At 52.5% G+C, this 21,074-nt stretch overlaps 1 protein-coding gene across 12 annotated transcripts in view; it reads left to right on the forward strand.

The window, feature by feature from the left end:
• The window catches only part of Cux1 (cut like homeobox 1), a 248,132-nt gene that overhangs the window by 108,658 nt on the left and 118,400 nt on the right, over positions 1-21,074 (forward strand). For all 12 annotated transcript variants that reach the window (XM_048368674.1, XM_048368665.1, XM_048368693.1 and 9 more), the window contains exon 3: positions 12,180-12,227. In XM_048368674.1, coding sequence (XP_048224631.1) covers positions 12,180-12,227 — 48 coding nt within the window. The remainder of the gene's footprint in view (positions 1-12,179; positions 12,228-21,074) is intronic.

The following is a 21,074-nucleotide window of genomic DNA, read 5'->3' on the forward strand; positions in this document are numbered from 1 at the left end:
GACGCCAGGGATGGCTTGTCCACTGCTTGCTATGAGCAAGCCTGTGCAGGTTTTGCACCCTGTGTCCCTGCCTTCCACCCGCATGGGGGGCTGCGCACCATGGGTGCAGGGCACCCATGGACTGCCTTCAGCAACGTGAGAAAGGAATGCGGGAAGAGCTGCATTTGAGGATCTCCCCCGCTCCTTTCTAAACACAGGCTAGGGGCCCTGTTCTGGCCTTCCCAAGTCTGACCACCCTACCTGTAGAGTGGATGCTCTGGGCTCGGGCATGGGTCTGCAGATCTTGGGGAGCAGCTGTGGGGCCCACCTGCTCTGCCTCATCCATATTGGGTTCAGGTCCGAGCCCAGCGCTGCCCCAGGCCTGCCCTGCGGCCACTCCTCCAGGCCATATGTCCCGCCCTCGAGGCCCACAGAGCTCCCCAAACGGTCTCCAGAGGCGCCCCCTCTCCAGCCTGGGTGAGGCTGAACTCCCCAGCACCTGCTGAAAAGATCACACCCTTTCTGGAACCTTCTTGTGAGGTGGAAGCAGTGACCCATCACCAATTAAAGAGCAGCCTACACTGTCCCTTGCCCCCTCCCCCCACCAATCCTAACTGACTCAGTGGGTCCTGCTGGGGACCAGCCTGAACTTCTCCTCCCCTCTCTCAGGTCTCCTTCCCTGGGCCAAGCCAAAGCAGTCCTGTGGCTGGACTTTAGCAACCATCACACTGCGCGCTTACGCTGAACCAAAGGGCTTTTGGGGGAGAGGAGCCAAGGGTAGAGTCAGTGACTTGAGAATTAACACAGCCTTCCTTTGCAGGATTTGTGAGTGCCTCTACTACAGCAGCATGTGGGGGTCGTAGTTCAGTCACTCAGTGCAGGCTGCAGGGGGACAGGAAGGAGGCTGGGGGGCCTGGGCGGGTGCTGGTGGGGTAGGAAGGAGCCTGGGGTCCCTGAGCAGGTGCTGGGGGAACGAGGAGTAGGCCAGGACAGGCACCGGGCAGGTCAGCACAGTTAACCTGACGTCCACATTCAAAGGCTGGGGTGCCCCAGCTGTGGTGCTTCTAGGTGGGGCACAGCTTTTAGAAGACCACATGGCGTGGCGTGGTGGCATGACACAGCAGGCCCAAGTTTGCATTTGCCACATGGCCCAGACATCACCATGCACAAGCACAGGCCCGCACCCTGGCCTCAGCAGCAGAGCCTCAGATGCCTTAGGATGTGCACGGTGCACACTCCTCGCCCAGGCCAGGGATACTGGCCGGGTAGCCAGCTAAAGACGTGTAGGATAGCAGGCCCCGGCTGATTTCAGTCCCAGCGGGTGGGGGAGCCGCTGGTGACCACATGAGGACTACTTTATCTATCTCCCTGCATTTCTGTAAACTTGAACTCCTAGCTGGGGAAGGATTTTGGAATCACAAGATCCCTTTGGTGTGGTATAATGTATTACCATGTAGCAGATCAGCTGCATGATCTCAGTGAGCCTTGATGCGCGGCCTGCCTCGCTGAGCTTAATCTCAGCAGAACGTGATAAAACATAGGAAGCCCGCATCTCTAGCACATGGAGCTTGAACATGAAAGTCTGTGGAGCACCAGGCTCTCAGCAGAGACTGCTGGAGAGAGCCAAGGCCAGGCGAGAGGCCTCCCTTGTCCCTGGTGCTGGCATCCTGGGATGAACTTGCTTGGAACCTTGGCATGGGCGTTGGCTCAGGGTCAGCTGGAAGGCGGCCGGCTTCAAGCTGGGGTCTCCCTGTGAGACACCACCTTCCCCCCCCCCCCCCCCGACATAAAGGCCCAGAGCCTGGTCAGGAGTGGCGGTGACTCTTGACAGGACAGCCTCAAGGGCTGGATGGTTCTGATAGCGCAGGTATAGGAAGGGCTGGTGTCAGAGTCAGCCCCACGTGACAGCTTTGGCACGCATTGACTCTGGGGAGCAGAGTGGGATTCGAATTCAGGTCGTTTGAATCTGTCTGTAAGAGTGTATGCATGTGTCACTTATGGAGCATACCTGAGCTTCCCCTCCACCCTGGGCCCTGCCACACCTGTGGGACCAGAGAAAAGCCCAGAACTCCCAAGGCTCCTGAGGCCCCCTGGTGACCTGTGCTCCAAAGCCCACAGAGAAAAATACCTTCCTGGTCTGCTCTGCTGCTTTCTTGGCCAGTGGTGGGGTTGGGGAGAAGAAAAGGATCCCATCTGCCTTTTTAGGAGGGGTAGGAGGTGGGTGGACTGACGGATGGACAGATGGCTGAGGCACGTCTTAAACTGTCTGGGTCCGTCATCGGTGTTTATGGTAGTCAGCACTCCAGTGGGACCGGCACAGGTCCATTGCTAGTCTGACGGCACGAGGGTGGGGAGAACAGGGCGCTGTGACCCAGGTCAGTGAGGAGCCATGTAAACACTTCCGGCTTCCATGCCCCGGAGCGTCAGAGTGACTGCGGGGTATGCTGTCCTGTGTATCGGAGTTGTAGAGCAAGAGAAATTCCTAAGAAAGGCCGTTTTGTGTGAAAATCACTGAAGCTAAAGTCAAGATGGTTGGAGATAAGCAGATCTATAGTTGCCATATATGGTAAGGAAAGGAAAGTCCAGGCAAATGCGCTCGACATTTATGGACTTGTGTGATTCATCGAGCAGGGCCACGGCTTCAGCCAGGAGATATATAGTGTCTCCCACTGGGTCTTTGTTGTTGTTGTTTTTTCTTAGAGTGTTTCACTACAAAGAAACCAGGCTGTATATGAAAAGGAAAAAACCTTGTGTAAAAGTTACTCTTTGTAACAGCCCTGACTAAGATTACAAGAGGAATTTCAAAAGTATTTTAGAAGCTACTTATTTACTAAAACGCATGATAATTCCTGGAGTGTCAGCGATTTTTCTGTAGCCCGGAGTTCACGTATGCGAGGGCACAACCCCCGCCCCCACCAGCAATGAAGCTGGCCCTGCCCTCCTGACCCAGCCTCCCACCAGGCAGAGCCTTCTGTTTCTGGAGGGATCCTGGAGTTTGAATTCAGGGCCTTGTGCTTTGCTAGGTAGGCATGCTTCCACTTGAGCTGTGCCCCTTTTTTTGTTTTAGTTTCCAACTAGGGTCTTTTACTTTTTGCTCAGGCTGGCCTTGGACCCTGATTCTCCTACCTCCCACTTTCCAAGTAGCTGAGATTACAGGTGTGTGTGTGTGTGTGTGTGTGTGTGTGTGTGTGTGTGTGTCTGTGTGTGTCTGTGTGTGTGTGTGTCTGTGTGTGTGTGTGTGTCTGTGTCTGTGTCTTTTCATCCTAAGCTGCCATGAGCTGGTGTAACTTGGGCCCTCGTTTCCACACTCAGGTGACGGATTGGCACCTACCTGTGTCTCCTTCCTGTCCAGCAGCCTCTGGGACGTCCCTGGCACGAATCTTCCAGAAAGGGTTTGAAATGTGGAGCTTTCCCTTATCTCAGCGTATCATGATTTTTCCTACTGCTTTGTAAGAGCTCCTCAGTGGCCCGTATCCACAAGCTCCTTCTGTGGGTTCCTCCACCCATGGGTAGGGATGGGTCTTTGTCTGTGCTGAACACTTAAGTACAGCCTCAAGCTCCTGGGCCGCCCCGCGTGGCAGCATCCACTTAGGTTATAGGGTGTTGCCAGTCCTGCAGAGGAGATTCCAGGTGTGTGGGGGGGGGGTGGCGGGGGGCTTCTGCATGGTTCTGAGTCATGTTCCACCAGGGCCTGGATGTCAGCATGGGAGGGGCCGGGGAAGCCAAGGCCCTGCTGACACCCAGCTGTAGCTTAGAGCTGTCTGTAGCCCTGGATGCCATCAGCCTGCTCCAGCACAGCCTGGCTTCCAGCCCCACACTGCAGCCTCACCTCTCTGTGGACCACAGAGCCCTGCTGGGTGACCTGAGCAGGACTGGCCCAGCTTCCTGGAGCCTGCAAAAGGACTGTCCAATGGAATGGACTTGGGTCCCCTTCTCGGGGGCCAGCCCCGCCAGGGCCAGGGCCAGAACAGGCTTCTCTGCAGTAGTAACTTAGCTCCCCTCACTTTATAGCCAAGGACCTCTGAGCATTCTAGACAGCAAAGGCTTCTCTTGCCCTGCTTGCCCACTGAGTCACAAAGTTTCATGAGTGTGTATGTAGAGTACTGGGGCTTGAACTCAGGGCCTGGATGCTGTCCCTTAGCTTTTTTACTCAAGGCTGGCACTCTGCTACTTGGGGCTACAGTTACACTGTGACTAATTGGAGTGAGCAGTTAATTGGTGATGAGTCTTACATACTTTCCTGCCCAGGCTGGTTTTAAACAATAATCCTCAGATCTCAGCCTTCTGAGTAGCAAGGATTTCAGGCATGAGATGTCTGCTCAGCTATGTAAGTTTCATAGGCCATCTGTATGTCATAAATATTTACATTTCCTATGCCACTGGCTCTGCAGAATTTTGCAGAAGAAAGGGAAAAGCATGTCTGTATAACGAAGATGTTGTTTAGACGCCATGAGCTGTGGGTGCCACGTCGGGCCCTGCCTCTGCCTCTGTCTCTGTCCTGCACTGTGTTCTTGGTGTCTATGAGGAGGTGGGCCGTCTTTGGTGATTAATTAATCCTCTGAGCTGCTCCATGAAGCTGGTAAAATATTAGCACACTGTGTGTGCTGATGATTAAGCTAAGACAGAGGGAGTTATTCCCCTTTTCCCTCGCTGCTAACTTGACGTAAGCTAACTGCGCACAAATGGCAGATTGACTTGAGCTAGGGAGATGGGGAAGGCGCATGCTCCAGGTCTGGTTCTAAGTCTAGTGGGTTGTCCTGGGTATGATCTTCTCGTATGTGACCTGTGTGCGCCCTGGTCCATGCGGGGACTGTCCCACTGCTGAAGTGTTCCCTGTGGGCAGGAAATATAGATATCCATTCTGGCATAGGGTCAATATTTGTCCCCCACTTCTAGGCATGTGTACAGATGTGTTGTTTTAAATCTTTCTCATCTTGGGCTGGGAATATGGCTTAGTGGTAGGGTGCTTGCCTCACATACATGAAGCCCTGGGTTTGATCCCTCAGCACCACATATATAGAAAAAGCCACAAATGGCACTGTGGCTCAAGTGGTAAAGTGCTAGCCTTGAGCAAAAAGAAGCCAGGGACAGTGCTCAGGCCCCAGAACTGGCAAAAAAAAAAATTCTCATCTTTTAAAATTCATAAATAGCTAATGTTTTTACAATGATGGCCAGCCATCATGGTGCATGCCAGGTAGGAGGCTCGCCATCCAAGGCCGGCCAGGGCCAGCGCACAAGACCCTATCTGAAACGTGGATTAAAAAAGCAAAGGATCCTGGGAAGCATAGAGTGAGAGGCCTCGAGTTTCATTCCCAGTGCCCAACCCTCACCCCAAAGAAACCTCAACCGTAAGAAGTACACCGTATGTGCCGATGTAGCAGAGTTTTCCCCAGCCGTCATGATACTTGACATCTACCATGAAGCTGTAAACTGTGTGTGACCCCTGGGTCTCCTGAGGCTGCTCATCAGCCAGTGCCAGGAAGGATGCACCAGGGAGCAGGGGTGCCAGGTCGTGCCGCCACCCTGTGCCTGGCCGCAGCTTACCGGGTGGGCTCTGGTGCCTCAGGGCCGTGGGCAGATCACCCAGCCACTCATTTTGTTCTTTGCAGCTCTCCCTTAATGCCCATCCTCCGTTTACAAAAGGATGTGTTTTCATGTGAGAAGTACACAGTGTATTTAAAGACCAAGAAGGGAAAAGGAGCCCTAATTCCTTTCACTTTGATTCTTTTGCTCTTTCCATGGAGGTGGTACAGATTTGGGGGGACTGAGGGGGGGGAATGCTTATTTCAACTTCACCCGTGGAGCATCCCCTAAACCAAAAAGAAAAATTTGAAGTTGGAAGTGTTCTCAAAAAGCTTTGGATGTTCAGATGTGTGTGTGTGTGTGTGTGTGTGTGTGTGTGTGTGTGTTTATTGACATTTTCCATGTTGGAGTAACACAGTTTGGGCTTGTGCTTTGTGGTCCTACCCCCCCCCCCCCCACCATCCCTCTGGCCACTGGATCTGTCTCAGGGTCCCTTTCCAATGGTCCCTTTCGTCCCAGGATGGAGCTGCCTCTCAAACCCATTCCCATACCTTGCGCTGCCTCCTGCAGTCCGGGGACAGCAACTCAGCTCGTGGCCCACCCACATGCCAGGGCGAGGGGCAGGAGCCTCAGGTTTCACTCTGAATTGAAAGAGGACCCACAGCCCCTAGCAAATGGAGGTTGGAGGAATAGAAACCAAATCAGCTGGTCGCTGACTGTAAATGCGCCACGTCATGTTGCTTTCCTGCAGCCCTCTCTCCACATGAGATGCCTGCAAGGGTCTGTATTACAGCTTTTCACCGCCCTCCACGCATGCACACGTTCCTGTGCACAAGGCGCACGTCGGCCCTGACTGCTCCCATGGGGAGTCGTGGAGGAAGAGGATGGAGGCGAGGGAGGGAGCTACGGATGTGAGGTCTGGGGTGGATGATGTGGTGGCCATGGCTGGCCAGAGAGGAGGCCCTGCTTCCTGTCTGGATGCAGAGTGCCCGCAGGGCCTGTCCCGTGTCCTGCGTGTGGATCCCTGCGGTGAATCCCTGACAGGTCAGCACGGTGGCCAGCCTGAGACATAGCACCGTTAGCTCCTGGACCCTTTGCAGTCTACTGGACCCTCCATGTGAGCCTGGGTGGGCAGTGCCTGTGTTTCACTTGGAGTGTGTGGCAAATGTTCCCAAGGTTTCTGCAAACTTGAACACGTGTCTGACAACTAGTTCTTCCCCACCGGTGTCCCCTAAGCTCTGAAATCAAGCTAGAGGTCAGACCTGAGCACTGAGCACAAAGTGCCCAGCTGGGTACCTCTAAATAACCGGATGACTCCTGTCCATCCGTCCCCCCACCCCACACTGCTGGCCCCGGCCACCCAGCGTGGAGGGAGGACTCCCTGAATGAGGACACTAGGCAGGGCCAGGCCAGTGTGGCAGGCCACAGAGGCCGGCAGGCAGCACAGGCCCCCTCGCGGATACACCCAGGTACTCAGAGGGCCCAGGCCTGGACATCCTGATAGTCAGCCCTACTGGGCTCCAGAACTAGGTTCCTCAGCGTGGCCATTTCTCAATACTTGATTCGCTAGTGTGTGTGACTGTGTATCCACATGAACCATATTAGACATGAAAACAGAACTTCATTCAGCATCAAAGTAAGGAAAGGATATCATCACAGAGCTTCTACAAGCTTCTATGATATACTTACGAGAAAATGCATGGAAAAGACACATGGCCAAGGAGCCCGGAGCTGCCTTGAGGATTGCCTGCAGTGGGCCTGGCCTCCACGGGCCTCCAGCTGCCCCCACGGGGCCCTGGCCACCCTTCCCCATGTGGGCTCTGTGCATGGGGACTCTGCCCTCTTCCTGTCCCCAACCTGTCACCTCCTCGTCTCACTGTCAGCACTGTGGGTGGGTGTGGCACGAGAGTCACTGAACACCAGAGGAGCCCTGCACATGCTTGATGCCCGCGCCCCCGGCTCCACAGAGTCCGCCCTCCCTGCTGGAATTGTACCACAATGCTGCTCGAGGCACGTCCATCAGCGCGAGACTTTCCGCCAGGACGCACAACATGTTTTCAATGGAGCAAAGAAATTTAAATGGGAAGAAATTATAGCATGGGCGAATTTATCCCTTTCAAGATAATCTTATTTAATAACCAAAAAAACCTCACAAAGATGTGCATTTTATCCAGCTACAAAGGCAGCATGGCAGGGTCTATACTGCGGTAATTACATGTTTGGGGTTTCGTTCTTCTTTAAACTTGATTTCTATTATTTCAGAAAATCAGCCAGTGCCGAAAAGACCATTCATTTATTCTATTGCTGGGTGGCCCTTCCCCTGTAAAAATAGGTCAAGGACGGTAATCTAAATTGACGGCTGATAAATAATTAAAGCTAATGGAATTTTCTCAAATCTATGAACTAAAATCTTTGAGAAATCTCTGGGACACACTGTCTGCGTCTGCTGTTGTGCAGAGAGAGATTTTTTATTTAACAGTCAAGTCTAAATGCCATTTTAAGCCTTCCCTTTGCTATGACAGCGACTGGGGTCTTTGCTCATCTGTAGAAGAAGCTGCACAAGCCCGACGCCGGCCGCTAGCCCCAGTGACGAGATGGGAAGCGAAGGTTCCAGAAGCTGGGAACAAAGGGAAATCCATTTGCCATCAAACCGTGCTTTTTAAGTAGAGCTGCGCGATCAAGGTAGCACATGGTATATTATTACTTCTTAAACACGCCGTGCGTGGCCTGAGAGAAACATGACTATGTGAAACGACGGGCAGGCGACAAGCACAGAGCCACGGGCCCTTCCACACACGCGTGGTCCTCTCATCCGCAGTGCCAGGCTCTGTACCTGCTGGTCAGGCATTTGTAGAATCATTTATTACCAGAGCTGTCTTCACAAGAAACCAGATGGCCCATCAACCAGGTGTGGTGGCGCGCCTGTCACCCCAGCACTGAGGAGGCAGAGGCTGAAGGGTGACAGCTCCAGTTTTCGACCCCCACTCCTCTTGAGAAGCAGTAGCTTTGTTAAGCTGCTATGCCTAACATATGTCTAATCTGATGTTGTGTGGACTGTTTATTTTCTTACATTTATAAATGAACTTAATTTCTGAAAATAAACTTTTTCTTTCTTTTTAAAATTTCTCCTGAAAAAGTACGTTGGTTTGGTTCGGATTTTTGTGGGAATTTTTTCACTGTAATTCCTCCTCCCAGCATGTGAGCGATCTGGAGCCCGAGCACCTCCATGTTGTATTTTTGGAGCCCCAGCACTCCATGATTGCGGCGCCGTGCGAGTCCTGTCCCTGGCTTTGGGGGTAGCTCCTCGTGGAGCATGAGTTGGGGTGTGGATAGCACTGGAGGTGCAGGGAGCGGTGAGGATAGCCAGGTGGAAAGCTTGAGGGAGGGCAGCTGCAGGTGTGACCCCTGCTGAAGGTGCTGGGGTGGGAAGGAGGTGGGGGGCAGGACTCACCCCAGGCCACTCTGCTAGCTCTTTTGCTCTCTCCCTCAGTGAATTTGGGTGTACCAGCTACTACTAGGAATGGCATTATTTGCACCTGGGACAGGACAGTCTTCCCCCACAATCTATGCACACACACACACACACACAGACACACACACTCGTGCTTGTACTTGTGCACCAGCACCATGGAAGTGCCTGGCCCCACCCCGTCGGTGAGCCAGGATGTGGGCAGGAGGTAGGGCAGATGCCACTGGCGTCCATTTGACTGGTCCCAGGCTGTGGGGTGAGAGGATGCTCTCTGGCCCCTCCACTGAAGGCTCTGTTGCCTCACAGTGAAGTAGTTTAGAACTCAAAGCAGCTATTCTCTATTGTAAAAGAGCCTGGGAGTAATCCCCAGGACTGCTCAGGGTCACCCCGTCCCCACCTTCTGTCCCCGTGAATCAGCCTGAAGCAGAATTAGATCCATCCCGAAATACTTGTCTATATCTCCATAATGTCTGTATCCCCCGGCCAGGTGTGTGACTGGCAACTCCTGTGCACACCACAGCATAGCCCTTGACCCAGCAGTGGGCAGGCCAGCCTCGCCCTGCATCGGCCCTTCCTGGGTCCCGATGCTCGTCCCCCCCCCCCCCCACTCTCCAAGGCAGGACCTCTTCTCCCTGGCTGCTGCCCCGGAGGCAGGTCTGGGGTGTGGTCAGCGCTGCCCCATGCAGGACCGTGTGTACTGTGTGACCGCCCCGCCCCACCTCGGCGTGCTGCAGAAGCCCAAGGCCCAGGCTGCCCAGCACTCCAGAGGGGCAGAGCCATGCTCCCACCATGCAGGCAAACTCGGGCGCCTTTATGTTTGCTTTTACGTGTGTGTGCCAGTCCTGGGGCTTGGACTCAGGGCCTGGGCACTGTTGCTTAACTTTTTCTTTCACTCAAGGCTGGTGCTCTACCACTTGAGCCACAGCGCCATTTCCAGCTTTTTTGGCAGGGTAATTGGAGATAGTCTCACCGGTTCTGCCTGGGCTGGCTTTGAACCACCATCCTCAGGTCTTAGCCTCCTGAGCTAGGATGACAGGCATCACCGGTTCTAAGCTACAAGAAGTGTGTTGAAATGCAGGCTTGTAGCTTTTGGGTGGGCCTGAGAATTGTGTGTCAATTCTGGTTTTTTGCCTCTTGCTCTTAAATCAGCCTGGTTTTCTCTAGCAGCCCCTCCACTCCCCCAAATACCTTAATAGCACTTTGCTGTTTGCTGTCTGTGTAAAGGTGGTGTAGGTTGGCAGCCCGAGAATAACTCGAGCCCCTCCGCAAGGAAGTGTCTCTGTAAACATGGCTTATTATTTGCTTTGAACTTAGGGGAAAGGTTGAAGTGAGCTATTTTGGCTTTTGCCAATAGACATCTGATATTAACAATCTCAAGGTCATCACAACACAGGCCCTAAAAGGCTCGTTTTTTCGCACCGTGGTTAATACAGGACCAAACACAACTGAATTCAGCCTGAGAACTTATAACCAAACTAAGCACCTCGCCCTATGCAATTATTTCCATTTTAAATACGTGGCAGTTACTAAATTGACTATTCACTCCAATGAGCAGGTGTGTGTGTGGGGGGGGGATATGAACTCAGGGCCCTGTGATTGCTGGGTAACTCCTCTGCCATGGGAGCCACACCCCATAACTTTTTGATTTTCAGATAGGGTCTTGAACTTTTGCCTGAGGTTTGTTTTTTGAGATAGGGTCTGGCTAACCCTGTGTGGCTGACCTTTGCTTGTCCTCCTGTCTCCTGCCTCCTGCCTCCTGAGTATCCGGGATTGCAGGTATGAGCTACCATGCCTGGCCTCTGCCTGTGATATGGTTTGGGAAAGCCTGGACCATGCTGTCTTCCTTCTCCATGTGTAACAGAGGGTGTAGGCATGGCCCTGGTGGGACCAGAGGGCAGAGTCTGCAGTCCCTTGGGCGCTGTGCTCAGAAAACTTCTTGGCAAACCAACGGTAGAATTGAGCGCTCTGGATCCCTTTCCTTAGTTTAGTTGCAAACCAGATAATATTTGTGGCAGTAGATTTGCAAGAGGAATTTCTCCAACTGCCAAGAGTAAAATTAGAACGCGCGGCTTTTAGCTGGTGCCTCAAAGTGCCTGGTGTGTCATTTTGTGTTCAACGTGTGAGGATAGAGTGGGTTTTTTTTCCTCCAACTGTCTTTAAATATGTGCGCGTGTGTGCGCATGTGTGCACACACACACAGCGTTGGCTTAGCACGAGAAAGGGCACTGCAGTGGGGCCGTGGGTGCTCCAGTAAGTGATGTGAATGGATAGCAGGGGTTTGGGGAGCGATGGAGCTCCCCAGCCCCCCGGGAACCACGTGCCCTGGCTGCACTCCTGATACCTGCTGTATGTGGCCTGGCCCGGCCAGGCGGATAGAATTAGAGGGGCCTCGATGCTGGTCCCAGACCCCACCCCATTAAGCTCCTCACTTTTCCTTCACTCCCAGTGGACCTCCCCATCCCACCACACCACCCCAGCCAACTCCACCCTCGCCTCTCTGCATCTGAGCCCTGTGGAGCCTGGTGTTCACGCGTGTGCCACGCCTCGGAGAGCAGGCAGGATGGGTCCCCTGGGTGGGAAAGGCCACAGCCCGGCCCTGCCATCCTCTATGGACCCACACGAGACCGTTGGCATTGCTGTGCACCTACTGCGCGCGCGGCAGCCAGGCAGCCCACACGAGCTATGCTTCCTTTCCCTCCCTGGCAAGACACGGGGGTGGGAAGCGAGGCGGGGGAGTGCACGGGCCCCACCCCCACTTCTGCTCCTTCAGGGATTGGGGGGCTGGCTGCAGCCTGCAGTCCTCCAACCTATGCTCCTCATGTAGCTGGCATCGCAGGTGGGAGCCACCACACCCCTCTGGTCTGTGGAGATGGGGTCTCACTGTTGTTCCAGTTGACCTGGAACCTAAGTCCTCCCAATCTCTGCTACCTAAGTAGCTGGGACTACAGGTGTGAGCCACTGTGTCCAGCCTCATAGCACATTCTAACCAGACCTCAGCAGAAGTAAAACTGAGTTATGTTCGTACCTAAGCTAGTATGTTGGCTTGTGTATGTTTTGGGGGGGTGAAGGTCAGGAAGGCGCCTGGAATGGTGGTGGGGTAATTATCAGCGTGGGATCATTTTGGAATCCCTAATGGATGTTTTCCTTCTCTTTCTTCCTCCAACGGCTGTGCCTGGCCTGCCTTACCTGACCACTCGCCTCGCTGCAGGATTTGCGCAAGCAGGTAGCACCGCTGCTGAAGAGCTTCCAAGGGGAGGTAAGCCGGGGCCCTATGCCCCTCACCGGGGTCATGCCAGACAGGTGCCCTGGACGGGGCAGTGCCCGGGCAGAGCCTTACTGCCGCATGTGCAGACCGGGCCGTCTGGCAGACAGACACCATGCAGACTGCAGCCTGGAGCCCTGTATCAGGGCATCACCTGTGCCCAGCCGGCCGCGGGGAACAGGCCACAGAGACCCCGGAGCTTTGTGAGGTGCTGCATGTCTCCTCAAGCTGAGGCTGACCTTAAGGGGGTGAGCCTGGGTCCTACAACACACATTTTCCAGTGGAACTTTCCAGAGGGCTATTAGCAGATGGACTGTGGGCCTGGGCAGCCAGGCCCCCCCAGCGGGAAGAACATGAGGCCGGCACAGTGCTCAGCAAGGTCACTGGGGCCCCCATGTGGACACCCACTCCCTCCCGGCCCTGTGTGGGCATCGGAAGATTCCGGAAAGCCAGGGTCAGGGGTCTGTGGTAGATGCGGAGGGCTGCTGCAAACATCTGGCAGCAGCCCTGAACTTTCTTCTTGGGGAAGCCTGTTGGTCCTTACTGTCACATCGCGCTGTCGTGGTGGGCCAGCGGCCTGGTGCTGGAGTTGCCGGGAGTGGCCAGAGATGCATCCAGGCCTCCCAGCTGCCAAGTGTCAGGAATCAGCACAAATGCACATCTGTTAGGCCTCTGCTTACCGCTGCGTCCTCTTGTCTTGAGCTGCCTCACGGGTGGGCTGCGACCAGGCTGCTCATACCCACACCCTCCGGCGAGGACCCCTCACATCTCATTCAGTAAAGCCCACCTGCACAGCACGGCTTTAGTGCCTGCTGGGCTAGGAGTGCCCTTGGGTCTGGGTCTGCAGACATCTGATACTTGGTAGCCTCTGAACTTCATCTTCCCAAATTGCTGTATTAAGTGAATACTCTTTGCTATGAAATTACACTTTTAGCCAGGTTCTGGCCAGATCCAGTAGGCTAAGGTCCACAGGATCAGAGTTCAAAGCCAGTTCAGGCAAAGTTGGAAGGACAACTTCTTCAGTTAACCAGCAAGGAAAAAAAAGAAAGGCAGGAGGCATGGCTCAAGGGGTAAAGCAGCAACCAAGCTAACAATAGAGGGGAGAAAGAACTCAGGCGTTTAGTGGAAGGGTGCAGTCCTACTTGTTTGGGAAGAGGAACTCAAGGACAAAGGTCACTATTTGAGTCTGGCCAAGGTGGGGGTGGTTTTCCTTCAAGCAAAACCAGAGGCTGCTCCCTGCCTGGGACAGGGCTGCAAAGCTGCTGGCTAGAGAGCCTCAGCCTGGGGCTCATGCTGGGCCTCTTCGTGGCTTTTGTTCCTCAGCTATTTCATTTCTTCTGCAAAGATACATCACTAGTGAAATGTCTCTGCCCCAGAACTCATCCCTCTCCTCCTTTCCACTCCCCTCCCCCCTTCCCTATGCCTTCAAACTTTTCCCCTCTCTCCTCATGCTGGGATCCACCCTCAGATTCTCCTACACGCTAGACAGAAACTTCCCAAGAGCCCATCTTGTGTTCCATCTTTATGGAAAGCATAGCTAGGCTTATTATACTCCAGGCCTATCTGGACAGACCTTATTAAAAAAAAAAACTAAAGCAAAAAGGGCTAGGGGGTGACTCAAGTAGTACCTGCCTAGCCAAGCACAAAGCCCCGGGTTCAAACCCCAGTACGACCAAAATAAAGGTCTCTCGTAATCCAACAATGATTTACCCAATCCCTTGAGTGAATCTCTGGCGTTCTCTCCCTTCTCATGGAAGGCTGGGGGGGGGCGGGGGTACTGGGTGTAAGAACAAGGGTGCCCCAATGCCCTCTCCGGTAATCAGAGGCAGTGAGAGACAGGACCTCTAGACCAGCAGCCACTTTAGAAAACTAGAAGGGATTAGAACAACAATGGGTGAATCATAAGTGCAAGAGAATAAATGAATGAGAAGGAAACTGTCCTGGAGATGAGCATGCTCAGTTGAGGTTTTATTTTCTTTTGTGTTTTGGTGGTGGTAACTAGGCTTAAACTTGGGTCTCAAGCTTGCCAGGAAAGCACTCTGCCACTTGAGCTACATGCCCAGTTGTTTTTCTATGAGTTTGTTTCTAAGCTATGAGTTCTACATTTCTCCCCAGATGGCCTTAGATCATAGTCCTCCTACCCTTCACCTCCCAAGTGGCTGGGATTACAGGTGTGCGCCACTACATCTACCTGAGATGCCATTTCACATGCTTCTTCCTCACTTGACTCAGAACTGCTATGGGAGTCAAGTGCGCCCCACGTTCAACCAGACTTGGTTTTCTTGTTGGTTTTCATTTGTTTGTAGGGATCTCTTATTTTGGTGGTGAGGATTGGACACAAGGCCCCACCCTTCCCCACCAGCACTCCACCCCCGAGCCGCACCCCTTGGTTGTCTGCAAGGCCTGGCACACCTACCTGACAAACCACTTACTTGTCAGGAAAGATGGCCATCATAGTGCTAACACTCCAGCTGCCACAGAGTACCAAGGTAACGAAGGATTATAAGCAGTTTTATTCTCACTAATTTTAAAACTTAGACAAAGTGTACTAACTTTCTAGAATCCCATCACTGTCCAAACTGCTTGGAGAAGAAGCAGAAAACGTGAAATCTCGCAGCCACCCCAGAACTGTTCCCACAGGTCCGGAGGCTTCTGGAAGAGATCTGTCCATCCTTCATGGAGCACAGAGTCCTCATCTTTCAAACTCCTTGAGAAAATAGAGGAAGAAAGAACAATTCTTAACTGATTTTATGAGGCCGGTGTAACCTCGATGCCAGCAATAGACGAGAACAGCACAGGAGGGAAATAAAAGTCAGTGTTATTTATGAATAGATGTGCAGGAGCCCTTACAAAGGGCTTGGCAAATCCACCCAGCTTGGTTTGGCCCCAGAGTTCTCCTTGAGCTCGCATAGAAAATGGTATTGATGCCAGCTCGTGCCATGCGTGGATGAGAGGAGGACTGACAGGTCACTGGTTTTAGGAAAAGAATTTGATTAAATCCAGTCATAATAAAGTAGCACTGGCACACCGGGAGCAGAGGGACTCCTTTCCCATGGGGACGGTTGTTTATTAAACCCCACATCCGTCATCAGTCCTACTGGTGTTAACCAGGAGCAAGACAGGAATTCCCAGTGTTGCCGATTTTATTTAACTGGAAGTCGTAGCTGGCAGAGATGGCAGGAAAAAAAGAAATAAAGCATAAGTAGTATAACACTAGGAATAAAACTGTCATTTTTCAAGTGAGCTTCAATAGCATAACATGGCTGCCAGATATAAAATCAATATACAGAAGTAATTATATGTGTCTACTTCAGCAGTGAACCAAAAGTGTATTTTAAAAACAAAACAATACTACTGAAGGGCTGGTCCTAGTGACACACACCTGTAATCCCAGCTAGTCAGGAGGCAGCGATGGGATGATGACTGTCCCAGCCAGTCTTAGCAAAAGTTAGCCGGACCCTGTCTCAGAAATCAGCCAAGCATGTGGTGCTTGGCTTGGGAGATAGAGGAGGAAGGATCCTGGTTCAAGGCTGACCCAGACAACAGCATGAAAGCCAAAGGCCTAGGGGTTGCCTATCAGACAGGAGTTCAATCTCAGTGCCGCCACCACAAAAAAAGAATACCTAGAAATATACAGACCGCTACACTAGGACTTGCAGGGGAGAATGAGGCGCTCTCTGCAAGCTTCCTAGAGACCTACATGGGACCCACCCTGTGTGGGGTAGAAATCCCACTGCTGCCTCCACATTGCCGTGTTCCCTGCGGTGCCAGTCCAGATCCCCCTGGGGTCCCAAGAGCACGTGGGAGCAGAGCCGACCAACCTGCACCATTTCCTCAGTTTCCCCTGCCTCCGGAGCCTAGAGACAAGATCTGCGATGCCCCTGTGACAGGCGCAGGGGGGAGAAATGGAGGAGCCATGTTGTTTGGGGCATGTGCACAGCCAGACCCTAGGGAGAGGAGAAGGACGAGTAGGACCTGGAGGGGTACTTTGCAAAGTCAGGAGCTGTTCTCGGCTGCCCATGTGTGGGGATTTGCTCTTTGTTCCCTGTGTAGGAGCTGCCAGGGTCTGCCAGCCTCCTGGACACCCGTGCTCTTTGCCTGGCCTGGCATGGGCCAGCCGTGGGCAGGTATCCAGGGCTGGGAGAGGTGGAGGCAGCATCTTCATGAGGAGAAGGCTACCCAGAGCCCCAGTGTCTGTGATGGTAGCCCTGGGCCCTCACCCTGGCTCGCCCAAGGTGGAATGCCAGGCATGATGCCTTTGCTACGTCACAGCCTTGCCAGCTTGTGGGGTTGGGGGGGGGGGTGACTGCAGCTTGAACTCAGGGCCTGAGTGCTGTCCTTTAGGGTAGCTTTTTAATTTTTTTTGTAATTAAACTTTGTTGACAAGGTGTTGTGCAAAAGGGGCACAGTTACATAATAAGGCAGTGAGTACATTTCTTGTGATATCTTACACCCTCATTTTTCTTTCCCTTCCCTAGATTAGGTAGGCATATATACAATACACAGTGTACCAAAATCCTATACAGTAACCACGTAGGGTACGCCATAGGAAACTCACCTAGAATATTAAACGTAACGACAACAATAGAATCCTCCTGTGTCCTTCTCTTGAAGTTCTTTTTGCTTATCTTCATCTCATATGATCATGTGTACATAGCTGTTGAGCTATTGTGATCCACTGATAGTTCTATTCTAGACCTTTTTATGTTTAGTAGTTGTTTGGTTTTAGATACATAATGTAAGGTCGCTGACCCAAACCTGTGGAAATACCACTTGAAAAGAAGATTTTTGTTTTGCAGACCTGGTCTCTACTGACCCCCCACCCCCCCAACAGTCATATATCCAGGAAACCATGCCCCTTTGTTCTCTGTGTTCTAGGCTTGTCTCGCTCAACATTATTTGTTCAAGTTCTGACCATTTCCCTGCGAATACCAATATTTCACCATTTCTAATCGCTATGTAGTATTCCATTGTGTACAAGGTACCACATTTTTTGTATCCATTTATCTGTAGTGGGGCATCTGGGTTGTTTCCATATTTTGGCTATTGTGAATTGTGCAGTGATAAACATGGATGTGCAGGTGTCTTTATGATATCCTGAGATCTGTTGTTCAGGATATATGCCTAGGAGTGGTATGGCTGGGTCATAGGGTATGTCTATGCTGAGCTTTTTGAGGAACCTCCATACTGTTCTCCAAAGTGGTTGTACTAATTTGCACTCCCACCAACAATGGAGAAGGGTTCCTCTTTCCCCGCACCCCCTCCAGCATTTGTTGTTGCCTGAGTTCAGAGTATAGGTCGTTCTAACTGGAGTGAGGTGGTATCTCAGGGTTGTTTTTATTTGCATTTCCTTTACTGCCAGGGATGTTGAACATTTCCTCATATGTTTCTTTGCCATTTTTATCTCTTCTCCTGTGAAGTCTCTCTTTAGCTCCTTTGCCCATTTCATAATTGGTTTACTGGGTTTGGAGGGGAGTCGTTTTTTGAGTTCTTCGTAGATGACAGATATTAGGCCTTTGTCTGTTGCTGTGTTGGTGAAGATCCTTTCCCATATGGTTAGCTGTTTGGTGGCTATGTCTTTAGCTGTGCAGAAACTTTTTAATTTGTAGTAGTCCCATTTGTCGAGTGTCTCCCCTATCTGTTGTGCCCCTGGAACTATATTCAGGAAGTTTCTACCTGTGCCTGTAAATTCTAGCGTCTCTCCTACTCTGTCCTTCAGTAATTTCAAGGATTCAGGTCTGATGTTGAGGTCCTTAATCCATTTTGAGTTGATCTTGGTGCATGGTGATAGGCTATGGTCTACTTTGAGTTTTCTACATGTGGCTGCCCAGTTTTCCCAGCACCAGTAGTTGAAGAGACTATGTTTTTCCCATTGAATGTCTTTAGCTCCTTTGTCAAATATCAGCTGACTGTAAGAATGCGGCTTTATTTCTGGGTCCTCTATTCTATTCCATGTCCTTTAGCTTTTTCACTCAAAGCTGGCACTCTACCACTTGACCCACAGCTCCTCCTATGGCTTTTTGGTGGAGATAAGATACCAACTTTCCTGCCCAGGCAGCCTTTGAAGCACAATTCTCACTCAGACCTCGGCCACCTGAGTGAGAATTGTGCTTCAAAGGCTGCCTGGGCAGGAAAGTTGGTATCTGGGACTGCAGGTGTAAGCCAGGGAGCTGGGGGCTATGGGGCCTGGCCACTCCCATCTTTGGTGAGGCAGGTGATGAACAGATTGAAACTCTGTTCACCAACAATATTCACCTGTGGCCGTGGCAGGTGTGGTGGTGGAGATGAGCTGGCTGAGATGGTGGCTTTCTCCCATGCTGTCCTGGGAGGCCCAGGTGTGAGGGGACCGGCGTGCTCAGGGTTGGGGAGGGAGAGAGAGGCAGATGGGATGAGCAGCCCCAAGTTGAGGGACAGGATCACCGGGCCTCAGGGCCAGCACAGCCCCCCCAGCCAGGCCACTGGCCGGAGCTCCCATGCAGAAGTCAGCACAGAAGCTGAGAGACCTTCAGGAGCACTGAGGCCACAGAGGCAGCGAGGCCTTGGGGAGCACTGAGGCCAGGGAGGGTTCTGCAGGCCCTGCCTGGTGTCCAGCAGGTCACCCATGGGTCTGTGACAAGGGACTGAGAGCTCCCACGGCATCCCACAGCCCAGATCACCCGAGCCATGATGGATGTGAGTGATCACATCCAAAGGCCACTTCTAAATAAAGCCAGGGTATCGGGGGCTGTATTCCGAGTAGCGTTTCATAGGGAGACACAGGCGCTGGGGTAGGGTAGTCAGGCTGTGTCCTTTACCTTCCTGTGTGACCTTGGGACCCTCCTCCTCTCCTTCCTCTTCCCCTCCCCCTTCCCTGCGTGGGTCATCCAGGACATGAGGGCCCCTACATCTGAACCTGCCACACAGAAACGGGGATCTCCTCAGGCAGGGGTAGCGGCGAGGGCCCACCTCCCCTGCTCCCCACTGCTGTTTTGTCCCCAGGCTTCTTCAAAGCCCACCCAAAGCCTGTTGTGAATGCAGACAGGCCCAGGGCCATCTGCGCAGGACCTGCCTGTTTACCATGCTTCACTAACTGCAGGAAGCACTACAGAACCCCTCTGTGCTGGACTGCTCTACAAGTACAGTTCTGGGACTCATCATTTGAGCCACGCCTCCAGTCCTTTTAGGTTTTTTGGTTTGTTTTTTAAGATAGGGCTTGGAACCTTTGCCCAGTATGACCTCACACTCTTAATCCTTCTGCCTGTGTCTCTAGAGCTGGGACTGCAGATATATGCCACAATACCCAGCCATGATTTGAGTTTAAAGTTCATATCACCTGACCATCTCTTCCTGCCTCCACCTCCAGTGCTGCCATCCTGTGCCCTGCCCATCTCCGGAGGCCACCACTGAAAATCCCCACGGCATCGCTCCATGCTTCCCAAGCTCCCCCCACCCCCACCCCCCACCCCCGTTTACTGAGGTGAAGTTGACAAACACAAGTTGTGTTTCCTGCCTGTAGCATGATGTTCTGCTCCACACACTGCATGAGACAGTCCCTCCCGTCAGGCTGTTGTCAGCACGCCTGCCTTGGTGGGCGTGGTGAGAGCATGCAGATATGTGCGTGTGGGGTGTCATCATTGCCTGTTCCACCATGCTGGTCCAGGAGTCCCAAAGTGTACCCTGCTTTCCTAATGAACCTTATGCCCCGGTGCTGGCACTCCCATTCTGCTCCATTTCTCCAGGGTCAGCCTTCGCAGGGTACCAGTGTTTGTCTCTGTACTGGGCTGTAGGGAAATGTGGCTGTGCAGGTTTCTCCTCCTGACCCCACGGCCTTTCCCACCAGGGGGATTAGTGGATCGGTGGCCCTGTTCTGCGTCTCTGATGGCGGCTGTGCCGGGTGCTCACGGACCTGGTAGTCATGTGCTCTCTTCTTTTGGAGCACATTTGTTCAACTCCTTTGCCCAGTTTTCAATCCAGTTGTTTTCCTGACACTGACCTGTTGAGTTTCAAAGTTTCTGTGAGCGCCCGTAACATCCTTCTCAGTCACCTTCGCCCTCTGAAGCCACCGCGTGCGGGCTTCCTTACCTCTGCCTTGTCTGGCAACTAAATACTTACTAGTGAGTGTTGTCTATAGCTTACACTATGTTCTAAAACCCACCAGAAAAAAAATAAGGACCATTCAGCAGGGCGTGGTAGCAAGGGTAGGAGGCCTGAGATGCTGAGGTAACCCAGGCAACTGATCAAGATCCTGTCTCAAAAAACAAGTCAGAGGTGATGGCGAATACCTTCCTCCTAACTTCCTGGGAAGCAGGGATGGGAGGATCAACGTTCCAGGCCAGCCTAGGCAAATAAGGACGATCAACAAAAAAGTTAGGAAGGGGGCTGGGGATATAGCCTAGTGGCAAGAGTGCCTGCCTCGGATACACGAGGCCCTAGGTTCGATTCCCCAGCACCACATATACAGAAAACGGCCAGAAGCAGCGCTGTGGCTCAAGTGGCAGAGTGCTAGCCTTGAGCGGGAAGAAGCCAGGGACAGTGCTTAGGCCCTGAGTCCAAGGCCCAGGACTGGCCAAAAAAAAAAAAAAAAAAAAAAAAGTTAGGAAGATCACACACACACACACATACACACACACACAATGTTCAAGAGAATATGTACTCACTACCTGACTGGTGGGATTGTAATCCCTCTGTATATAACCTTTATAACCACAAGAAAGTATATTTAAAAAAAAAAAAAAGAAGAAGAACTGGGGTGGGGAGGGAGGAGGTGGTGCCTACCTAGTATATGTAAGACCCCAGAAGAGCCTATTCCCTGGCCAGGATGTCAGTGCCCACCTGTTGAGGCCCTGTCTCCCTACTGGGCCA

The sequence above is a fragment of the Perognathus longimembris genome, chromosome 1, assembly GCF_023159225.1.
Source record: "Perognathus longimembris pacificus isolate PPM17 chromosome 1, ASM2315922v1, whole genome shotgun sequence".
Lineage (NCBI taxonomy): Eukaryota > Metazoa > Chordata > Mammalia > Rodentia > Heteromyidae > Perognathus > Perognathus longimembris.